The 17,599-nt window shown below is 38.2% G+C and overlaps 1 protein-coding gene across 1 annotated transcript in view; it reads right to left on the minus strand.

Moving 5' to 3' along the window:
- Positions 1 to 17,599, minus strand: part of Snx7 (sorting nexin 7) — an 82,283-nt gene that overhangs the window by 34,689 nt on the left and 29,995 nt on the right. Inside the window, exons 5-7 of the mRNA XM_028890155.2 lie at positions 16,658 to 16,856; positions 14,578 to 14,777; positions 10,472 to 10,558 (exon numbers count right to left, since the gene is read on the minus strand). Of these exons, the coding sequence (XP_028745988.2) occupies positions 10,472 to 10,558; positions 14,578 to 14,777; positions 16,658 to 16,856 (486 nt within the window). The remainder of the gene's footprint in view (positions 1 to 10,471; positions 10,559 to 14,577; positions 14,778 to 16,657; positions 16,857 to 17,599) is intronic.

A 17,599-nucleotide genomic window follows, 5' to 3' on the forward strand; every position in this document is an offset into this window, starting at 1 on the left:
CTCTAGTTCTTGTTCATTTGTTTTTCAGATGCTCCTTGTTGGATTTAGCATGATTCCTGAAATTGTTCTCCACTGGGTTAAAACAGTAAGAGGAGAAAGACAGAAGTACAGGATCTGGAGGAATGGCTGAGCCATTAACAGCACTTGCTGCTCTTGCAGGGGATCCAAGTTCAGTTCCCAGCATCCACATGAGCAATCATGTGTAACTCCTGCTCCAGGAATCTAATGCTCTCTTCTGGCCTCTGAAGCACCTACCCACACATACATAAATGAAGATCTTTTTCAAGTGCAACAGAAATTAAGCATGGAAATAAGACTAGATAAAGCTGACCTTGTAGTCATGCCACCTGTAAAGGAAACATGTGCCAGACAACAGTAGATCCGAATGGATTGATGACCATTCTGGCAACTAATACAACACATGGGCTGAGAAGAGAGATTGGATCAGCTGGTAAAGTCAATATGTGAGGAAACTGAAGCCATCACTTAAAAGACAGGAAGCACAATTGCCGCTGCCATGAGGGAATGAAAACTTTCTCATGGGTCCTCAGGAAAGTGATAAAATGCTCAGTGCTGCCAATGCTGAGCAGAGGCAAAATTGTGACATGCCTTCCAATGGCCTTTATTGTACACTGATGACATAAGACCAAGAGTGGCCTAGCTAAAACAATATCCAGGCCCCCAAGCACAATGTCTGAACAGTCTGCCTAAATCCAGATGCATGAAAATAGTCATTACAGTGCCATTCCTCTGGCTAACGTGCCTAGCTGGAAACTGAGGAAATACAGTTTAGTACTTTGAAGCCTGCCTCCCTCGCTTAAAAAAAAAAAATCAGTTAAAACACTGGTGCTGGGCAAGTGTTGTATCACTGAGCGTTGTGTTGTATCACTTCAGGCCCCTTCTCCCTCTGTTCTTTTGCAACACTGTGAAACTCTAACAAGCAAAGATGCAGCTACCATTCTCCACATTTTGATGGAGAAGAATGAAAAGCACAATGCACACACCAAAAAAAAAAGTTCTTCTAATATGTTTTTCAATTTACAAGCCAACTTAGGCTCAGAACTAGGCTAGAGGTTTTAATAAGATGGCTTGAGAGGACTCTAGGAAGATACTCTTCACTCACATCCCTCGTAGCTGAGGAAGATACAAGTGAGTGTAAGAAATGTGCCCCAAACTACAAAGTCAGTCCATGACTGCTGCCAGAAAATGCTATGTTCGCGACCAGCACATGCAGTCCTGGGACTAGAGTTAAGATCTCAGCTTCAAACCCTTTTCAGGGATTGCTGTATTAGAAGTGATAGAAGCACAAAGATAAATGACTAAGAGAAAACACCCATGTAGCAATTCCAGACCCAGCAGCCTCCTGTTTGTGGACAGCTTTCATTATCCTTCATCAAAGATTCATTAGAGTTTTCTCTAAAACTGCCTTTTACACGTTTCTATAAGTAGGATCTATAATTTACTACAAGTCAAGCCAATGAACTGTTGAATGGGAGTCTAGCAAAAGAATATTGAAAGGAAAGGAATTCACGGCATCTCCTGGCACATTCTTCTGGGAGAGGGCTGATGAGGACCTCTTTGTTATAGCATACTCTCATCCATATTTTTTTTTTATTCGCCCACTCAGCTATGTTAATAAATGTGAATCAAGAATAGCTGCTACCAACTATTTGAAATAGGAGTAGTCTTTCAGGCCACGTATCATTCTAATATCTTATATATTTAGAGGTCAAAGAAGATATAAATATAATTTAAATTACATAACTGCTATTAACTATCTGTGATTAGATAAGTAGATAGAACGAGTCACTCTAGAAGTATTACACTCGGTTGTCATTAAGTGCGAAACACATTTAAGAGTGCGATAAGATGTATGAAGCTCTCATAGAGATAATAATTGATGACTAGGATCTTGACATTGTCACAATGGCCATTTGGGGACACAAACTATCTATAACCTAAGTATAGAGTATAAAGTAGAAAATTATGATTCAATAATTCTATTCTGTAGAGGAGTACATAAACATCAAGAAATAGACCAAAGTTAAGCTATTTAAAATATTAGAAAAAGGGTGTATGAATTTTTTACAGGACAGATAATCTGAATGAAGTCTGATGATAAAAGACATAAGTCAAAACGCTATAACTATCTCTATAAGCCATATCAAGAACCAGACATCACAGAAAATGGAAATTCGAATTTACAAAAGCACTCTTGAGACCGAGAAAATACTGCCCTCCAAAGTTAAGCTAAGATGAGATTTTAATTTTAAACAGAACCATCACCAGCAATGATATTGAAACAGAAAAAAAAAACAAGAAAGAACAAAACAAAAAAGAAAACCCTCCTCACCAACAAATGTCCAGGTCCGAATGGATTCACTAGATCGGACAGTATGAATTTTACCGTATGAATCCTTTTGATGAATAGTAACTAAACTTGAGTGGTATTCTCAAATATTTGTTTCCCATATGATGTATCGAGAAATAGATGAGTGATAATTCTGTTGAGTAAACCATTAGCATTTTCCATAATTAAAGAGCACACACGATACTAAAAAGATGGACTTGAGATGGACTATAGATTAGAATTATGAGACCTGAGGATTCTCTCATGGTGTGAACTCTGAAGTATTTAAAGAGGCTTCCACTTATTTGCGCACTTTCGCTAATGGAGTTGATAAGGTTAGGATTAGTTCAAGGACCCTCTCGCAACTATTGTCAATATCAAGTAGAGCCAGTGGACAGGAGATAGGGCAACCAAAGAGCAGACGCTGGCAGCACTTACTGCTGTGCAGTCGCAGGCAGCTAGGGGGACAGCGATGCGCAGACGCGCGCTGTATATCGATGAGAAAGCTCACTTAAGCGTGTGTTGTGTCTAGAATGGCAAGTTAATAGGTTCAGTAAGAGACAATCTTGCCTTAGTATGACAGACCTCTTCCTGTTGTCTTGGAGTACCACGAGATTAATAGAATTGACTGACTCACACAGCACAGAACACCCCACGATTCTGCCTGCAATCAGAATCGCACTTTGTCTACAACAACTATGGGCTGAGCATTCAGTCATTATAAACTTCTTGCAACACTTGTAAGACTGGCACATCCACTATATCAATTAAATGTCTTTCTTCTATAGATAACACACACATTTACACCACGCTAGGATCATCGAGAAGGATGTCTGCAATGAAATACCATGAGCACAATGTACGCAACTTTACAGAAGATACCTTCAGGAAATAGAAAGAACTAAAAAGAAAACAAAAGAACGCAAAAGCATCTGTGGCCGGTATACGAGACCGCGCTCACGATGTGTTGGAGCGAGATCTGCTGCACATATACTTAATTGGAACAACAGTGCGTCTTTCTCCTTGCTCCTGTCAGGGTAAACATGCATCTCACTACATTAAATCTTCTTAATCTCCCAGCTGCTTCTGGCTTTCCTTATCAATATCCAGGACGCAGGATGTGGGCATAGTGCTCACTCTCTTTTGTCGCGCATATTTACGCTTTCCCACCTCATCATCATCTGAGCATTCACGAAGAGAGCTGCGAGTGTCGGATAATCTATAGCTCACACACGCAATACCATTCTGAGGATGAGGTAAAACATTCGCTTTTCTGAGAACATAGACACGATCCATACTTCGCTTATGGCAAGCTGTTACATAGCCTGAATTAATGCTAATGGATACGTTGCTCTTGGACGGCTGATTCACGGCCAGAAATGAAGACAATAGGCATGACATTACCTCGCCGCTCAAGATCAGATTCAAAATTGACTAAGGCACACAAGAGATAGAATGTCATTGGAAACCTGATAAGCTTTATTTCTGGGTTCTGCCTCTACCATCTGTAAAGAATTGATACTTTATTTCCTCGTTCTAAACACAAAGTCCCTATGCGCAATTATATCTACGTATCTCTACTCTCCATGTCCAGTGTACTGACAGCTAGTTGGACGGGAAGTGAAGACATGCTCCGTCCAGAACTTGTATCATCATCCTCAATTACACGAATTCAATAGATTTCGGACGGATGATATGCACGTCGCCAACAAGAGCCAGTTGTAGACCTGTTGCATGCACAAACTATATAATCTCATCATTCGGTTGCCCAAAGGACAAATCTATTTTTGGCAACAGTTCCTCGCAACATCCCACATAAAATGAATTATAGATTAAAAAGCACTTCGGACATGCATTTGCCATACAACTGAGTTCGAGTCGGGAAGATGCGCATGCAACTTGAGAGTCTATAGGTGTCTTTTCTGCTAGGGTTAAGAAGCGCGTTTCTTCATGGGGTGGAGAGTGTAAATAACACGCCACTATCTTTCTAGAGGCACCTCGGAAGCTCTTTCATGTTATCGCTGGGTGAGAGAGTTTTGTAAGAAAGTGACGCGCAAATAAAGGAGAAATAGCTTTGCGGTCACTATGTCATCTTCGCGAGACTTCATTTAGCCATAATAGAATAGGCTTCCGCTGAAGAAATTTTGCTCTTATGAGCGCCTTCAAAAAAACGCTTGCTTCCTAATTCATTATTAATCGCTAATACATATGCATCATAGAGATATGTCTATACACTATATACAGCTTAGCTGGTCGCATGACATTCTGCCATCGCAAACATATAAGAGCCTCTCACTGAGATATCCCACCAGTCTCAAGTGCATGTTGGGGACCATGCGGTGTGGACTGCATAAGACAGCTAGGAGTGAAGCCCATTTGTCTGTTAGCACAATTCATCTAGATTTCTTCTCAAGTCATCACGAAGAGGTTGGCTAGAATTTCTGAGTTAGGACTGTCTCTGTCCTGCAAATAGAGAAATAGGTACGAGCTCCAGCCTAGTGGGGGTTCTCTTGACAGCGGAACTTACAGAGTCAGTAGGGAGAGACCTTTCTTGCTAGGTTATGCGACTTGTATCGTCATCGCGTACCTTTATGAAATTAATTCTCTCATGATCCTGAAATACATTTTCCTCATACACTTAAGTTCAATAAAAACTTGATAAAAGATACATGACTCTGCAAATATATAACAAGAATAATTCATCTCTTGCTCCATGCCTGCTCGGTGGTATAGTGCCAACTGTCACTTATGTTTCGAAAACTGATTCATCAACAAAAAAGAGACATTTATTTTTAGCTCACAGTTTTGAACATGTCCAGAATATGACTTAATGGTTTGGTCTCGAGACTCTTGTGCGCATTTATTAGCATGAGATTGCATCGGACTGGCGATCGAAGTCTACTTACCTGTCCATGGAACGGAAGGACTATTCTACTTAAGTCGTTGGAGAGGACTATCGTATTCACTCCACGCTTCTTCCTCACTGACACCGGACTGGAACTAATATGCACCATCTACAGGCGACACTGTAAAATCTGACCAGCTCTTCTTTTTGCTCTGTACAGCCTATAATCTTCCTTAAATGAAAGCATATTCTCCACACTCATTCCACGAAGGCAGACCATAAGCAAGCTGAGACCCAGCCTATTTAATGTATGACTTTGGGATATAGCAAGCCACTACTATTGTTCGTATTCTCTCGACATCACTCACCCAACCTCACTGATATTGGCCTGTCTAGCTATCTTTAACTCTGTAGTAGTACAGTCAATAGTTTCTTAGCTAATAACTAAATATAGTATCTTCCACAGTCTATGATATGACTCCACCAAAACTATTTTAATCAGACTAAAAGACAACCCTGAACCCACTAGCAGTCCTCTTCATTCCACACTATCCACATCAGTCCTTCACATCTGCAACATCCTCGATTTCTTCAATATTCCACTGTTAACATTCTCTTTCTATGCCTTTCTCTCCTCACTCCAGGATTTGCCTCTTTTCGATATATTCCATTCATACTTTAAATGTAAATAGTATCGTCAGTCATGCAATGTCTGCTTCGACTGTTCTACCTTCGAGCCTCTCACATACTTATTTTAACATTTCCATGGTCTCTTTGATGGTTTCAAGACGCAAGTGCAGAATATTATCATTATTTGTATTAGTAACTGCAACTATCATGTGGGAACAACACTCGCTTCCTACAGTTATCGTTACTGGGGACACACTGAGAGATACACTATACTAAAAAAAATAAATCCAATCCGCTTAGTAGGGTCTATTGTATCATAAAGTGTATAAATATCGAGTCTCCTCTTTGGACTACAAAGTTACAGTGGGTACTCTACAAGTAGATTAGATCACAACGAAGGCTCTGAACTTATCTATGTTCCTCTCCTGTTGCCAAACTAGAAAAGGACTTAGCAGATAGTTCTAGAAAATGAATATGAGCGTTTGCCTAGCAGAAGGAAATGTTGTTAAATGGTTGAAAGATTAACTATAGTACCTTGATGGAGAGCTGTGTAAGTCCTCTCGACGCTTATCTACGTCATGTTAAACTATACCAATGGATTATCAAGATTTTTTCAGTTCCAGGGAGAACGCTATCTTCTTCTAGAGGTCAGGGCTCTAACAGGCCATCTGTTCCTCATCATCCTCATTGAGGTTTCATGAAATAGCTACACCAGCTCACGCGAAGCGTATCTACTCTTACTTCTTCACCTTCAACACACAGACATCGGAACGCAAACTATCTTAGTTGCAGATGAAAAAATGCTAGATTCTATGTAATATTTTCTTTGTTCTTAGAACTCACATATTTCTATTCTACGCCTTCACAAATATAGCTAAGTGTATAGTTCAGATCACGTATAAATGAGGCATTGAGTTAAGTAGTGAATGGTAGAATGTAGATCACTGTGCTGGAGAATATGTCTAGAGCTAGATTACTGCTCTACATGTCTCTTACTTAATATCTTGCCTTGTAACTTGTTTTTGATTTTCTTTCTTCTCAGCCTCCGTTGAGAAACAGCCACCATCATACTATGCACACCATCGCTCGCGTGGCAGCTAGAAATGACCAGGTTAGTGCAGCCTCTCATCCATGAGGTCACAAGGAATCTGTTCTTCACCTACCTGTCTCCCATTAATCCTTCTCTGCAATCCACTGTTACCTCTTCAGTTCAAGATCTCACCAGATTTACACTGCCCAAAATATGGAGTTTCCTTTCTTTATCTGATGAGAAAGGCTCCCTGCCCACCTGCTTCCATCCTCCTGTGAGCCACACTCACTCAGTCCTCTGGACCCTTCACTCCACACATCCATCTAGATATCTAGATTCCCAACTTGGCATGCTTTTTGAACTTATACCACCTTTAATAATATCCATTTTGCATAATGTATTCTCCTGCATGTCAATGAGCAATGTATTTGTCATTATACAGGACCTAACACAAGTATCACTTCTCCATAGCATCAAAATAATAGCAGCTAACAATTAGTGTGTGTGTGTGTGTGTGCTATAATGTAAGCAACTTACTAGCATTGTATCATTCAATATTTAAACAAGGTTATTACAAAGGTGTTAATAATTTCTGCAAAAAAAAAATGGTGTAAAGAGAAGCTAAAAGAAGTTAGAAAATTTGTCCTCTAAGATTTGTTTGTAAGTCTAATTCCAAAGCATAAACAACAAAACTTTCAATAAACAGCTGACGACTTTGAAATGAGCATTCTTCCTTTAGGAAGCACAGGTCATTTTGAAACCATTCATTTGATGCTTTGAGATAAGAAGTCCAAACCACAAACTCTAAAAAGCAGCCACTTTACAATAAGCTGGGTAGTAGGTTCAAGAATTCACTGTCAGTTTTAGATTATATAAAAACTTGCCTGTGGTGGGTATATCTATGTGAGGAGTAAACGTGGCCATAGAACCATTACTAGTTAGCCACAATATACAGTTACAAGTAATGTAAAAAAGACTAGAGCCTTGTATTACATACCACCCAACCCAGTTAATGGGAACCTGATGTATGCAGCTGACCTCTGTGTGATATTCTGCTGCTGTCTTTATATGCAGTCATTTTTATCCTCCTAATTTTTGAATACTTGGTAGCAGCTTCATTTCATCTAGCATCTCATTACAAGTGCTTATTGTTGCTTATTGGCTTTGCATGTGGCATCCTGCCCTGAAGTGGGTTAGATAAAGCCTCTGAAGGCAGCCTCAGGAGGTCTCCATAGAAATGGCCCCAGGCCATCTCCAAAGTGGCCCTGTCTCAGTTGCCATGGTAAACAACCAGGCAGATTGCTATATTCAGTTCGCTGCCAGGGTCGCCATGGTGACTGCAAAGGCCTGCTCCTTAGAAGGACATCACAAGGGCAGGTTTCCATGGTGACACCCATCCGGCATATTTCCAAGCAGCATCTTTTTGGTTGTCCAGTGACCAATCATCACAGATTCATTTGTGGGTGATTCTGGAAGGTTGCTAACAATGTATCATGACACACAGGGATTTCAGTTTGTATAAAGCGCATGACTGTGGTTGGACATATCTATGTGATGAGCAAAAGGACATGTAAACACAATATTTGCAAATGTAAATGGGAAATTTTACAAATCATTAAACTACACAGATCTGTATTGATAGTAATAAAGTAAAATTTTAAAACATGTCAATGAGTAGACATCAATTAAAAAAAAAAACTTGTAATGCTTCCACTAAATACAAGTACTTCAAACCTTAATTTCAAATGTTATAGGACATAATGGAATAGTTAAATTTTAAAATTTTTCCAATTTTATAGCAACTATGAGGGAATTAAATAAAGTGGGCATCAAACACACACACACACAAATAAATTAATTAATTAAACAACTTAAATTTTTAAAAAAAAACATAATGTAGGAGGGAGGGCCATCCTGAACAAATGCTGCCTTTGTAAATCATGTTATTATTTTCTGGAAATTTTAAAGTCTATAGTATTTACACAAGCAGAAAATTTTGTCTAAGCACTAGTCTTAATGGTTGTTAAAATAATTTAACAAATAAAAAAAATCCTAATTTTCAAATGATATTATATTTTCCCTTCCAGTAGACTCTAAAGAGAATAACATAGACACAAATTCACACCTGTAGGAAAAAGGTTAATTTTATGTTTATTTTCTTTTTCCTTCATCATGATGTAAAGACAAATCTAACTCTTCCTTTGATCACTAAGCTCCTCCATTTGTGCATTTCCCATCATCCTCTTTGATGAATTCCTCTCTACAGTTTTAGTTTGGAAACTTTATATAGAATCAAGAAATAAGACTAAAGTTCCCAGTGAGATTTTAATGATGTATCAGTGTTTTTCAAACTGGGTTTGTAAAGATGTCTAGATTTTAGACTGTAGTAAGTTCTTGTGGATCAGAGCAGTCACCAAGACATGGGGATCTGGAGAGGAAGCAAAGCAGGGGAGGAGTTCGGGAGGACATAGGAGATGTTGAAGGAAACAGGAAATAAAATTTTATTCTATAAAATGATTAAAGCAAGGGGAAGGGATCAAACCCACTACCAGGTCAGGTTGAGGATGGTACAGGGGTTTTGAAGGATTCCCTCACCACCAATTTGATCAGGTATACTCAACATCTATTCAGTGCCAATCTAAGTATTTGTTTAAACTATAAAGGCATTCTTCATGGAACATCCAATAAAAGTTCATGTAGATGCGTCAGATCCCCTTTATATGTTTTCACTGTGAAGCAGTGTGGACCACCACCAACAACAGCACCCACTCCAACACTACTGTGTTGAAACACAAACTACTGTGTGAAACAGCAAAGACTTAGGCAAACTCTCCCAAGTCTTCCTCAGTCAGGAAGGTACAAATTGGAATTCTACTCTGGTAATAATGTGCTGAAAATATGCAAATGCAACAAAATATAAATATTAAAATGCTGTGAACACAATGATGTAATGTCAGAAATTCAATTTCTATAGAGTAATCCAGAAAAAAAAAAAAGAAGGAAGGAAGGAAGAAAGAAAGGAAGGAAGGAAGGAAGGAAAAAAGGAAGGAAGGAAGGAAGGAAAGAAGAAAGAAAGAAAGAAAGAAAGAAAGAAAGAAAGAAAGAAAGAAAGAAAGAAGAAAATGGACAGGTGGTATGAAAAAACGTTGATTAAAACTGAGTATTGATAATGAGGTCTCCCCATGATGGCAAAACAAAAGAATTTGTCACCATGTTCAATTTCACAAGTGAAATTTCCCATATTATAAAGGAAGGGATTAAATTTAAAATAGGAATTAATTTGCCAAGACACTTGCTAAGTGTCCATTTTTTTCCCACTGAGTACTGATCTGAAATGCTGTTAAGTACATTTTACACCCACGTCTAAACACAGTGTGTCCTGTTGAAAATATAGTTCTGTATTTCCTTACAGCCCAAGTCAATGCAAGCCACAAAGGCAGGAAAACATGACTGCTAAGCTTGAGACTTACAGAACAGTATGTTATCGATTTTTAGAAGAACTTGAATATTATTTGTTGAATACTTAGAAGCAACCACACAACAAAGCTCTACATCCTTCATTCAATTTTTAGACAGTGACTTCTAAATGATTCTATCAATAAATTTAAAAACATACCAGATCAGCATCAGCTTTTTTGTAGGTCAAAGCTTCAACTTTGGAATCCAGTTCTGTTTGTATTTGATCTCTTCTTTTCATAACACCCTTCATATCAAAAGAAAGTATAAATCAAGTTGGGGTTTGCTGTAATAATCTTTGCCCATAACAACTATTTATATTTTAGAATATAAATAATCATGGAGAATATATTTCTTATGTAATCAGTCATTTGAGTCTACAATATTTTTATAGAGTAGGTTTCTTTACTCTTAAAATCTTAACTGTAATAAAGTATTTAAAATTATTTTATAAATGTTTAATTAGGTTTCCCAATGCACATTTTATCAGTTTAAGTATTACATGCAGCTGAATATTTGATGGCAAATTCTTCAAAGAGACCAGAGACCAGAACAAATAAGCAATAAAGGTCAATGAGAGCAACCAAAACACATGTTCTATCATATACTGGTGCATCTGAGGGGACACTTGGATCACTAACCTGGAAATATCTATAATCATTGGAGTATCTCATTTGACCCAAAAGGGACAATTAATCAAACCACCAATTACAGCACAAGTCACACAGCTGGAACACGCATTCACATCTTAACAATTTCACTGCAGCTCAGTATGTATAAATATTCATCCATTAGCCAAGCTTTGATGAGAAATCATGGCTTCTTCGGTTAACTGATAGCCCAGTCCTGACCCTTGAATAATTATAACTTCATGTTTCAATGTTCTTAAACTTAAAACACCCTTGCAAATCAATGCAAATGTAGGACCCATCTACACCTTTAATATATTTTCCCTGTCTTTCACATTGCCTTTCCTTAGGCAACTCAATTTTCTCACAAGGCATGAGGACTTGTTCCTTGTAGTCATCTTTCCCTGGGCTTAACAATGTAAATTAAGGGAATATAAAAATTGACTCTGGGTAAGTGAACAACTCCACCAGTGACAGAAGAGGTGTAGTACATGAGAGACATTCTACAGAGAGAAGCATCTAGACTTGGTAAGAAGTGCATAGAAGTCAAATAACATGGCTCTGAAGCTTTTCAATGAGAACTAGGGGACATTGGGTTAAATATGTGTCCAGAGACATATTGAATCAAGCTTCTCCCTGAGCAGAATTAACTCTCTCTGATAATTCATGGGCAGTTAAGAGCTGCTAGAGTTAAGGGGCTCATGAGGCCCCATTTGTCTTTGAGGATCTATAGGCGGTTAATATTTGTTAGAAAAAGGAGAGAAATTTTCTTTGGTGATGTTACCACTAATAAGTTGCTCATGTTCCCATAACCACCACCTCCTTGTTCTAGTGAGCAACCCACTGAAATTTAGTGGATCAAATCAATCATCAATCAATCAATCAATCACCCAACTAACCAACCAATAAACAAGGCATGAAAGTAGAAGTTGGGAAGAAAAAGTATCATCTGGAGTGGAAGGGGGACAAGAGAGGGCAATGAAGATGTGAATATGATGAAAATATATGCATTATGAAGATGTCATAATGAAGCCCATTATGCATAATAAAGATATGTTATATAAGACACAAAAATATTTAAAAAGAGATTAACATTTTTCTTAATTTCAACAAAAACAACAGAAAACTCAAACTAATTATTACAAATGCTTTTATAAAATTTACTTTGCTTAATGTCAAGACCCCTCTGTGGAGGTTTGAATAGGTATGCCCCCGCTCCATAGACTCATATGTTTGAATGCTTTGCCCATAGGGAGTGGCACTATTAGGAGGTGTGGCCTTGTGGAGCAGGTGTGGCCTTGTTGGAGGAAGTGTGTCACTGTGGAGGTAGGCTATGTGGTCTTATAAGCTCAAGTTGGGCCAATGGGACACAGACTTCTGCTGAATGCAGATCAAGATGTAGAACTCACAGCTCCTTCTCCAGCCCTACATCTGCCGGCATAAAGCTATGTACCACTATGATGATAATGGATTAAACCTCTGAAACTGTATGCTACACCCAATTAAATGTTTTCCTTTATAATAGTTGCTTTGATCATGGAGAATCTCTACAGCAATAGAAACCCTAACTAAGATACCCTCTTTTGCCTCTAATCCAAATGATTTGTACTATAATTAAGTCCCACATACTTAAGGTCTGCTTTTGTACTGTGCTTCACATTCATAAATAGATTTTTAAATATAAGTATATACTTTATAAGATTACACAATTTTAACCATTATTTTCATCAAGATATTACTATTGATTATTTTAACTCACATGAAAAGATCTCAACATAAAACAGAAGCATAAATGTACTATAAAAACTACTGATTATTTCATAGGTGACTATAAAATAATTCAAACATTGAGGAGTTATATAATAATTCATTCTATCGGCTCTTATGATTTATCAGAATTTTAATTACACAAGAATTTGCTTTTATGATTTCTATCTTGACTTAACATGGGGATAGATAAATACCACCTAAGTGATGGAAAGAAACAGACAAATCAGATTTACCTGAAGAATTATGAAGATATGAATAATGAGAGAAAACTAAGAGCAGGAGCTGAGGAAATGGAAGGAGAGGAAGAAGAGGAAGAAGAGACTTCTCAGAAATTCTCTGATAAGCAAGGAGTAATTGTTTATGGAAGACTTCCCAGAATACAGGTAAGATCAAAGTCTGAAAAGTTCACACAAGATCTCATGACTCTTTCAAAGAAAGCCTAAACATGATAAACAAGAGAAATACCTCATGTTTAAAAGGCTATGTCACCTTTTCTTACCAAGATAGAAACAATTTTTTTTTAAAAAGATTCCTAGAAATCAAGGGTGTATAACATTAGAAATCAGTCATGGTCTTGACTGTAAACTGCTGTAGAATATTATTTTAAGAAGTGTTTCATTCATTTATGCTATGGGATATTTGTTTAATGATTCAAAGATGTGTTGCATTCTTTTTTGTTGCATTTGTTTAACTCTGTGAAGCTGTGTTATTTTGCCTGCCTAAAATACCTGATTGGTCTAATAAAGAGTGAACAGCCAATCGCTATGCAGGAGAGGGATAGGTGGGGCTGCCAGCCAGAGAGAATAAAGAGAAGGAGAAAAAGATAAAAGAGAGGAGTGACAAAAGGAGGAGAGGAGGATGCTGGGGGCCAGCCACCTAGCCACCCAGCCACCCAGCCACCCAGCCACCCAGCCACCCAGCCACCCAGCCACCCAGCCAGCCACAAAATAGAAGGACAGAAAAGATATTCAGAAATAGAGAAAGGTAAACACCCAGAGACAAAAAGTAGACAGGATAATTTAAGTAAAGCTGGCTAGAAATAAGCCAAGCTAGGGCCAGGTATTCATAAGAAAGAATAAGTCTCCATGTGATTATTTGGAAGTTGGGTGGTAGGCCCCTCAAAGAGTAAAGAGGAAAAAAATACAATCAACAGAAGGGCTACACTGGAATATACACTTATATCCCTCACTGTTATTCTCCACCTTCTCTCTAAAACACTAGACACCAGAAGGAGCTCACTTTACTGTACAGCATACTGAGAACACAGGGTAATACAGGACAAAAACACTGGCACTACAGACAGCATTACCAAATGCAAGTATCTGGCGTCTTAAGTTGAACTGAGGAAGAAGAATGTAAAATGTGGATATAAAGAACAAAAGGCTTTTCAAATGGTAAAAGAGAAAACTTTAACTTGAAAGATTTCATTTCAGAAGCTGCCTGAAGGCAAAGCAGCTATCAAGACCCCACTCAATCACTTTCTACATAAAATATACATAATACATTTTAAATATATTTTAAAATCATAAATGATACAGGAGAGTAACTCTCAAGGAGATAAATCTACAAAGCATACAAAAGAAATGTTTTAAGGTAAGGCACTTAAATGTTAGAAGACTGGTCCTTAAGGAAATCTTGATCAAGGATGCTTTGGATTGACGACAATCATACAAATTGTTGGTGTTGCTACTGAGTATTCCGATCTCTGCCTACATGGTCTTCCAGCCATTGATTCATGGATATAGTGAACAGATATCTCTTGGGTATCTACCTGTCAAATATCCCACTAGGACAGGAAAGAGTGGTAGAAACACAGAGATAGAATCAAGTAGAGAATAGCAGAGACACTCTTGTTAGAGGGACTTACCATTAGCATCTCACTGTAAAGCACATACTCATGGACAACAGGGAGCAAGGCCTCGGACAGGCCAGACATCCGCTTCTCAGTGGCCTTACAGCACTGGTCAATGCAGCTGGCAATGGCTTTCAATGTGTCAACCAGGTCTTCTTCTGATGCTGACCACAGAGTGTGAATGGGGCCATATTCTTTCATTTCATCAAAATAATCTAAAACAAAAAAGTGACGGCCAATTTATACTTTTTTATATTTATTTTTATTTGTGTTCATTTGGTTGACTGTATAAGTATATGCTACATGTGTACAGATACCCACAGAGACCAGAAGTGGGTGCTGGGACCCCTGGGCCTAGATTTGCAGGCTGTTGTGAGCCTACAGCCTCTGGTAGAGTAGTAAGCACTCTTAAATGCTGAGCCATCTCTCCGGCCCCTATAACTGCTTTTCAAAATTCCTATATAATAGATAATATGATGGGACTTTGTCTCATTCTATACAAGTTCTCACACTTGGATATAAGCAAATGCTTATATTATCATTCATTAACTAACCAATTGTCCTAGAATGGACAAGACAGTTTTTGAAGTGCTACTCTCTAAGTATAAACAAAATTAGATGTCCTTTTCACTGTTCAGGCTTGGAAAAATATTTCATACAACCACCATAGCTATTATAAACTTCCACTTATCATAAAATTATATCTAAGTATATCAGAGCCAAGAAGCCCTAAACAAAATCTATCTTTCTTCCTTTCTTTTAACTATATACACTCTTCAATAGTAATCACTACCCATTAGCCTAAGCAAAACAGCAGGGCTCCTTCCTATACTCTCGAGGAATTCCCATAAAGACAATGATATTCTCTATATCTAACCTTCTTTCCTCCCAGCATAATTCGCTGAAATCTATTCTGCCACTTGAAGCTACTACTAGCACATTTTGTTTTTCTATGATCAAGTGAACTCAAGAAGTTTTAAAACACTAGAGATATGAGTGAGCTCATGAGCATAAAGATTTTCCTCTAAGTTCTCCTTCACTTCTCTTTTCTGAGTCTAGGTTCATCTTTGTTAAAGAGTAACAGCACTAAAATAGAAAACAAAAATGTCAACAGTTCTGTTCTCGGTATGTGTGTGCATTGATGGTTATTGTTAGGTGGCTGTTTTCACTACTGAGCCTTCTTAAAGTTACACAGCATTCAAACCACACCTCTATGCCAACATTTAGTAAGTTCCCCTGGAATTCAACTAGTAATATATGTATCAAGTATACTGTGAGGTCTGGGGCAGGTAGAGCTGTAAGCCATTCTTTAGTTCACAGCAGAGAAACAAGACAATATGTGGTCAATAGAATTCTGCCAAATAAATCGGGAAGCAGAAAAGAAAAGGACACCAATTTTTTTTTTTTTTTAAGTGCCAAATGAAAAACATCCAAAGAGAGACTGCTGGTTCCTGCCCTCAAATGTTTCCTGATGCGGGTATGAATGAAAGCCCTGCACAGCTTAGACTCTGAAATTCCTAAAGCACTCTCCATCAATTTGCATGCAATCTTGTCCTCCAGGTCTGTTAAGCAGGCTTCATATCTTCTCTTCTTTTTTGTAAATTGTTTTTCATACACTATGGTTTGATCAAGATTTCCCCTCTTGCAATCCCTCCTGATCTTAAATAGTGAGAAGTATCCAGTATGGGCCAGAAACATTTGTTCTGAAAACAAGAGCTCCACTTTAGAAAGCCTGTCTGTCAGGATTGAGCTGCCTTCACAAAGAGTCAAGTCTACTAAACGACCTCTTTACCAGCAAGTTCAGAGCTTATGAACTCTTATGCTCTCATGAACCCTTATGACTCTCATGGGGCAGCAGTCTCCATAATATGCTTCAAGGTCTACATTAGGGTTGCTGATTCAAACAGACCCTGGCAAGCACTTAAAGACTGAGCCATGTCTCCAGTTTCTGAAAAGATTTCAATAATGGCAGGGCAGGAGCCATGATTTCCAGGTAAAATCCTAACAGTGTCACCACACCAGACTACAGCAGCCAGAGTGAAGCTCCAAAGGAGGTTGAACATCTGTACGACCAGTCTTCAGTGACCCCACGTACCCCTTTCTTCCTTGTAAATTCTCTGAGATATTTTATCTATTAAATTAATTTTCTGGCTAAATGTTTCAATGAAGTTATTCATTTCCATGAATTCATCTGGCCGGTTCTTCACTCCTCTCATGGACGATGCCACGGCTCTGACTGTCTGCCCCATCCTGCTCAGCAAGCCAGGTCCTTGCTTCTTATAAGAAGACAGTTCCTAGAAACAGAAAGTGAAAAAAGTGTGGTGAGTCACTCAGCAGTAAAGAGTAACACGGAAACAACAACACACTTCTGTGTGTATCTTTTAAAGCCTGTGCATTTGAAGCATCTGAATTTCCTTTTTGGTAGCATCCTCCTACATTCCAGTCTACTGGCTAATATTCCATTTCAAAGTACTCACATCAAACAGGTGGACAGTTTTTTCCCAGAGTATAAATCTTTAAAATAAAAACAATGGGATCAGTGATGAAGAAGATACGCAAGAAGAGCATGATGTCATAAGCAACCTATATTTCTTTGGGGAAGGCTTTATTTTTATTTTATGTTCATGCGTGTATATTTTCCTGCATGTATATGTGTACCACATTCGTGCAGTGCCCTCAGAAGCCAAAAGAGAGTGTTAGATCCCCTGAGACAGAAGTTACAGACACTTGTGAACTGAACTCTGATCACCTGCAAAAACAGCATGTGCTCTTAACCACTGAGTTATCTCTCTAGTCCCCAACCTATATTTTAGAACAGACATTCCATGTAAAAATGATCCAGAGACAATTCCTTAGGGCCCACATTAACAGTGAAAAGGGTGGAAACCTTGATTAATTCTTCAAGTATAACAGCTGACATTTATTGAGGGTTTTGATGTATTCCAGTAGTTACATGCATTGTCTTAAAAAGCACAACTGAGAATAAACCCATGTGATAGGTTCTCCTATTTTCCTCATTTTCAAAGGAAAATAGGAG

The sequence above is a fragment of the Peromyscus leucopus genome, chromosome 6 (genome assembly GCF_004664715.2).
Source record: "Peromyscus leucopus breed LL Stock chromosome 6, UCI_PerLeu_2.1, whole genome shotgun sequence".
Lineage (NCBI taxonomy): Eukaryota > Metazoa > Chordata > Mammalia > Rodentia > Cricetidae > Peromyscus > Peromyscus leucopus.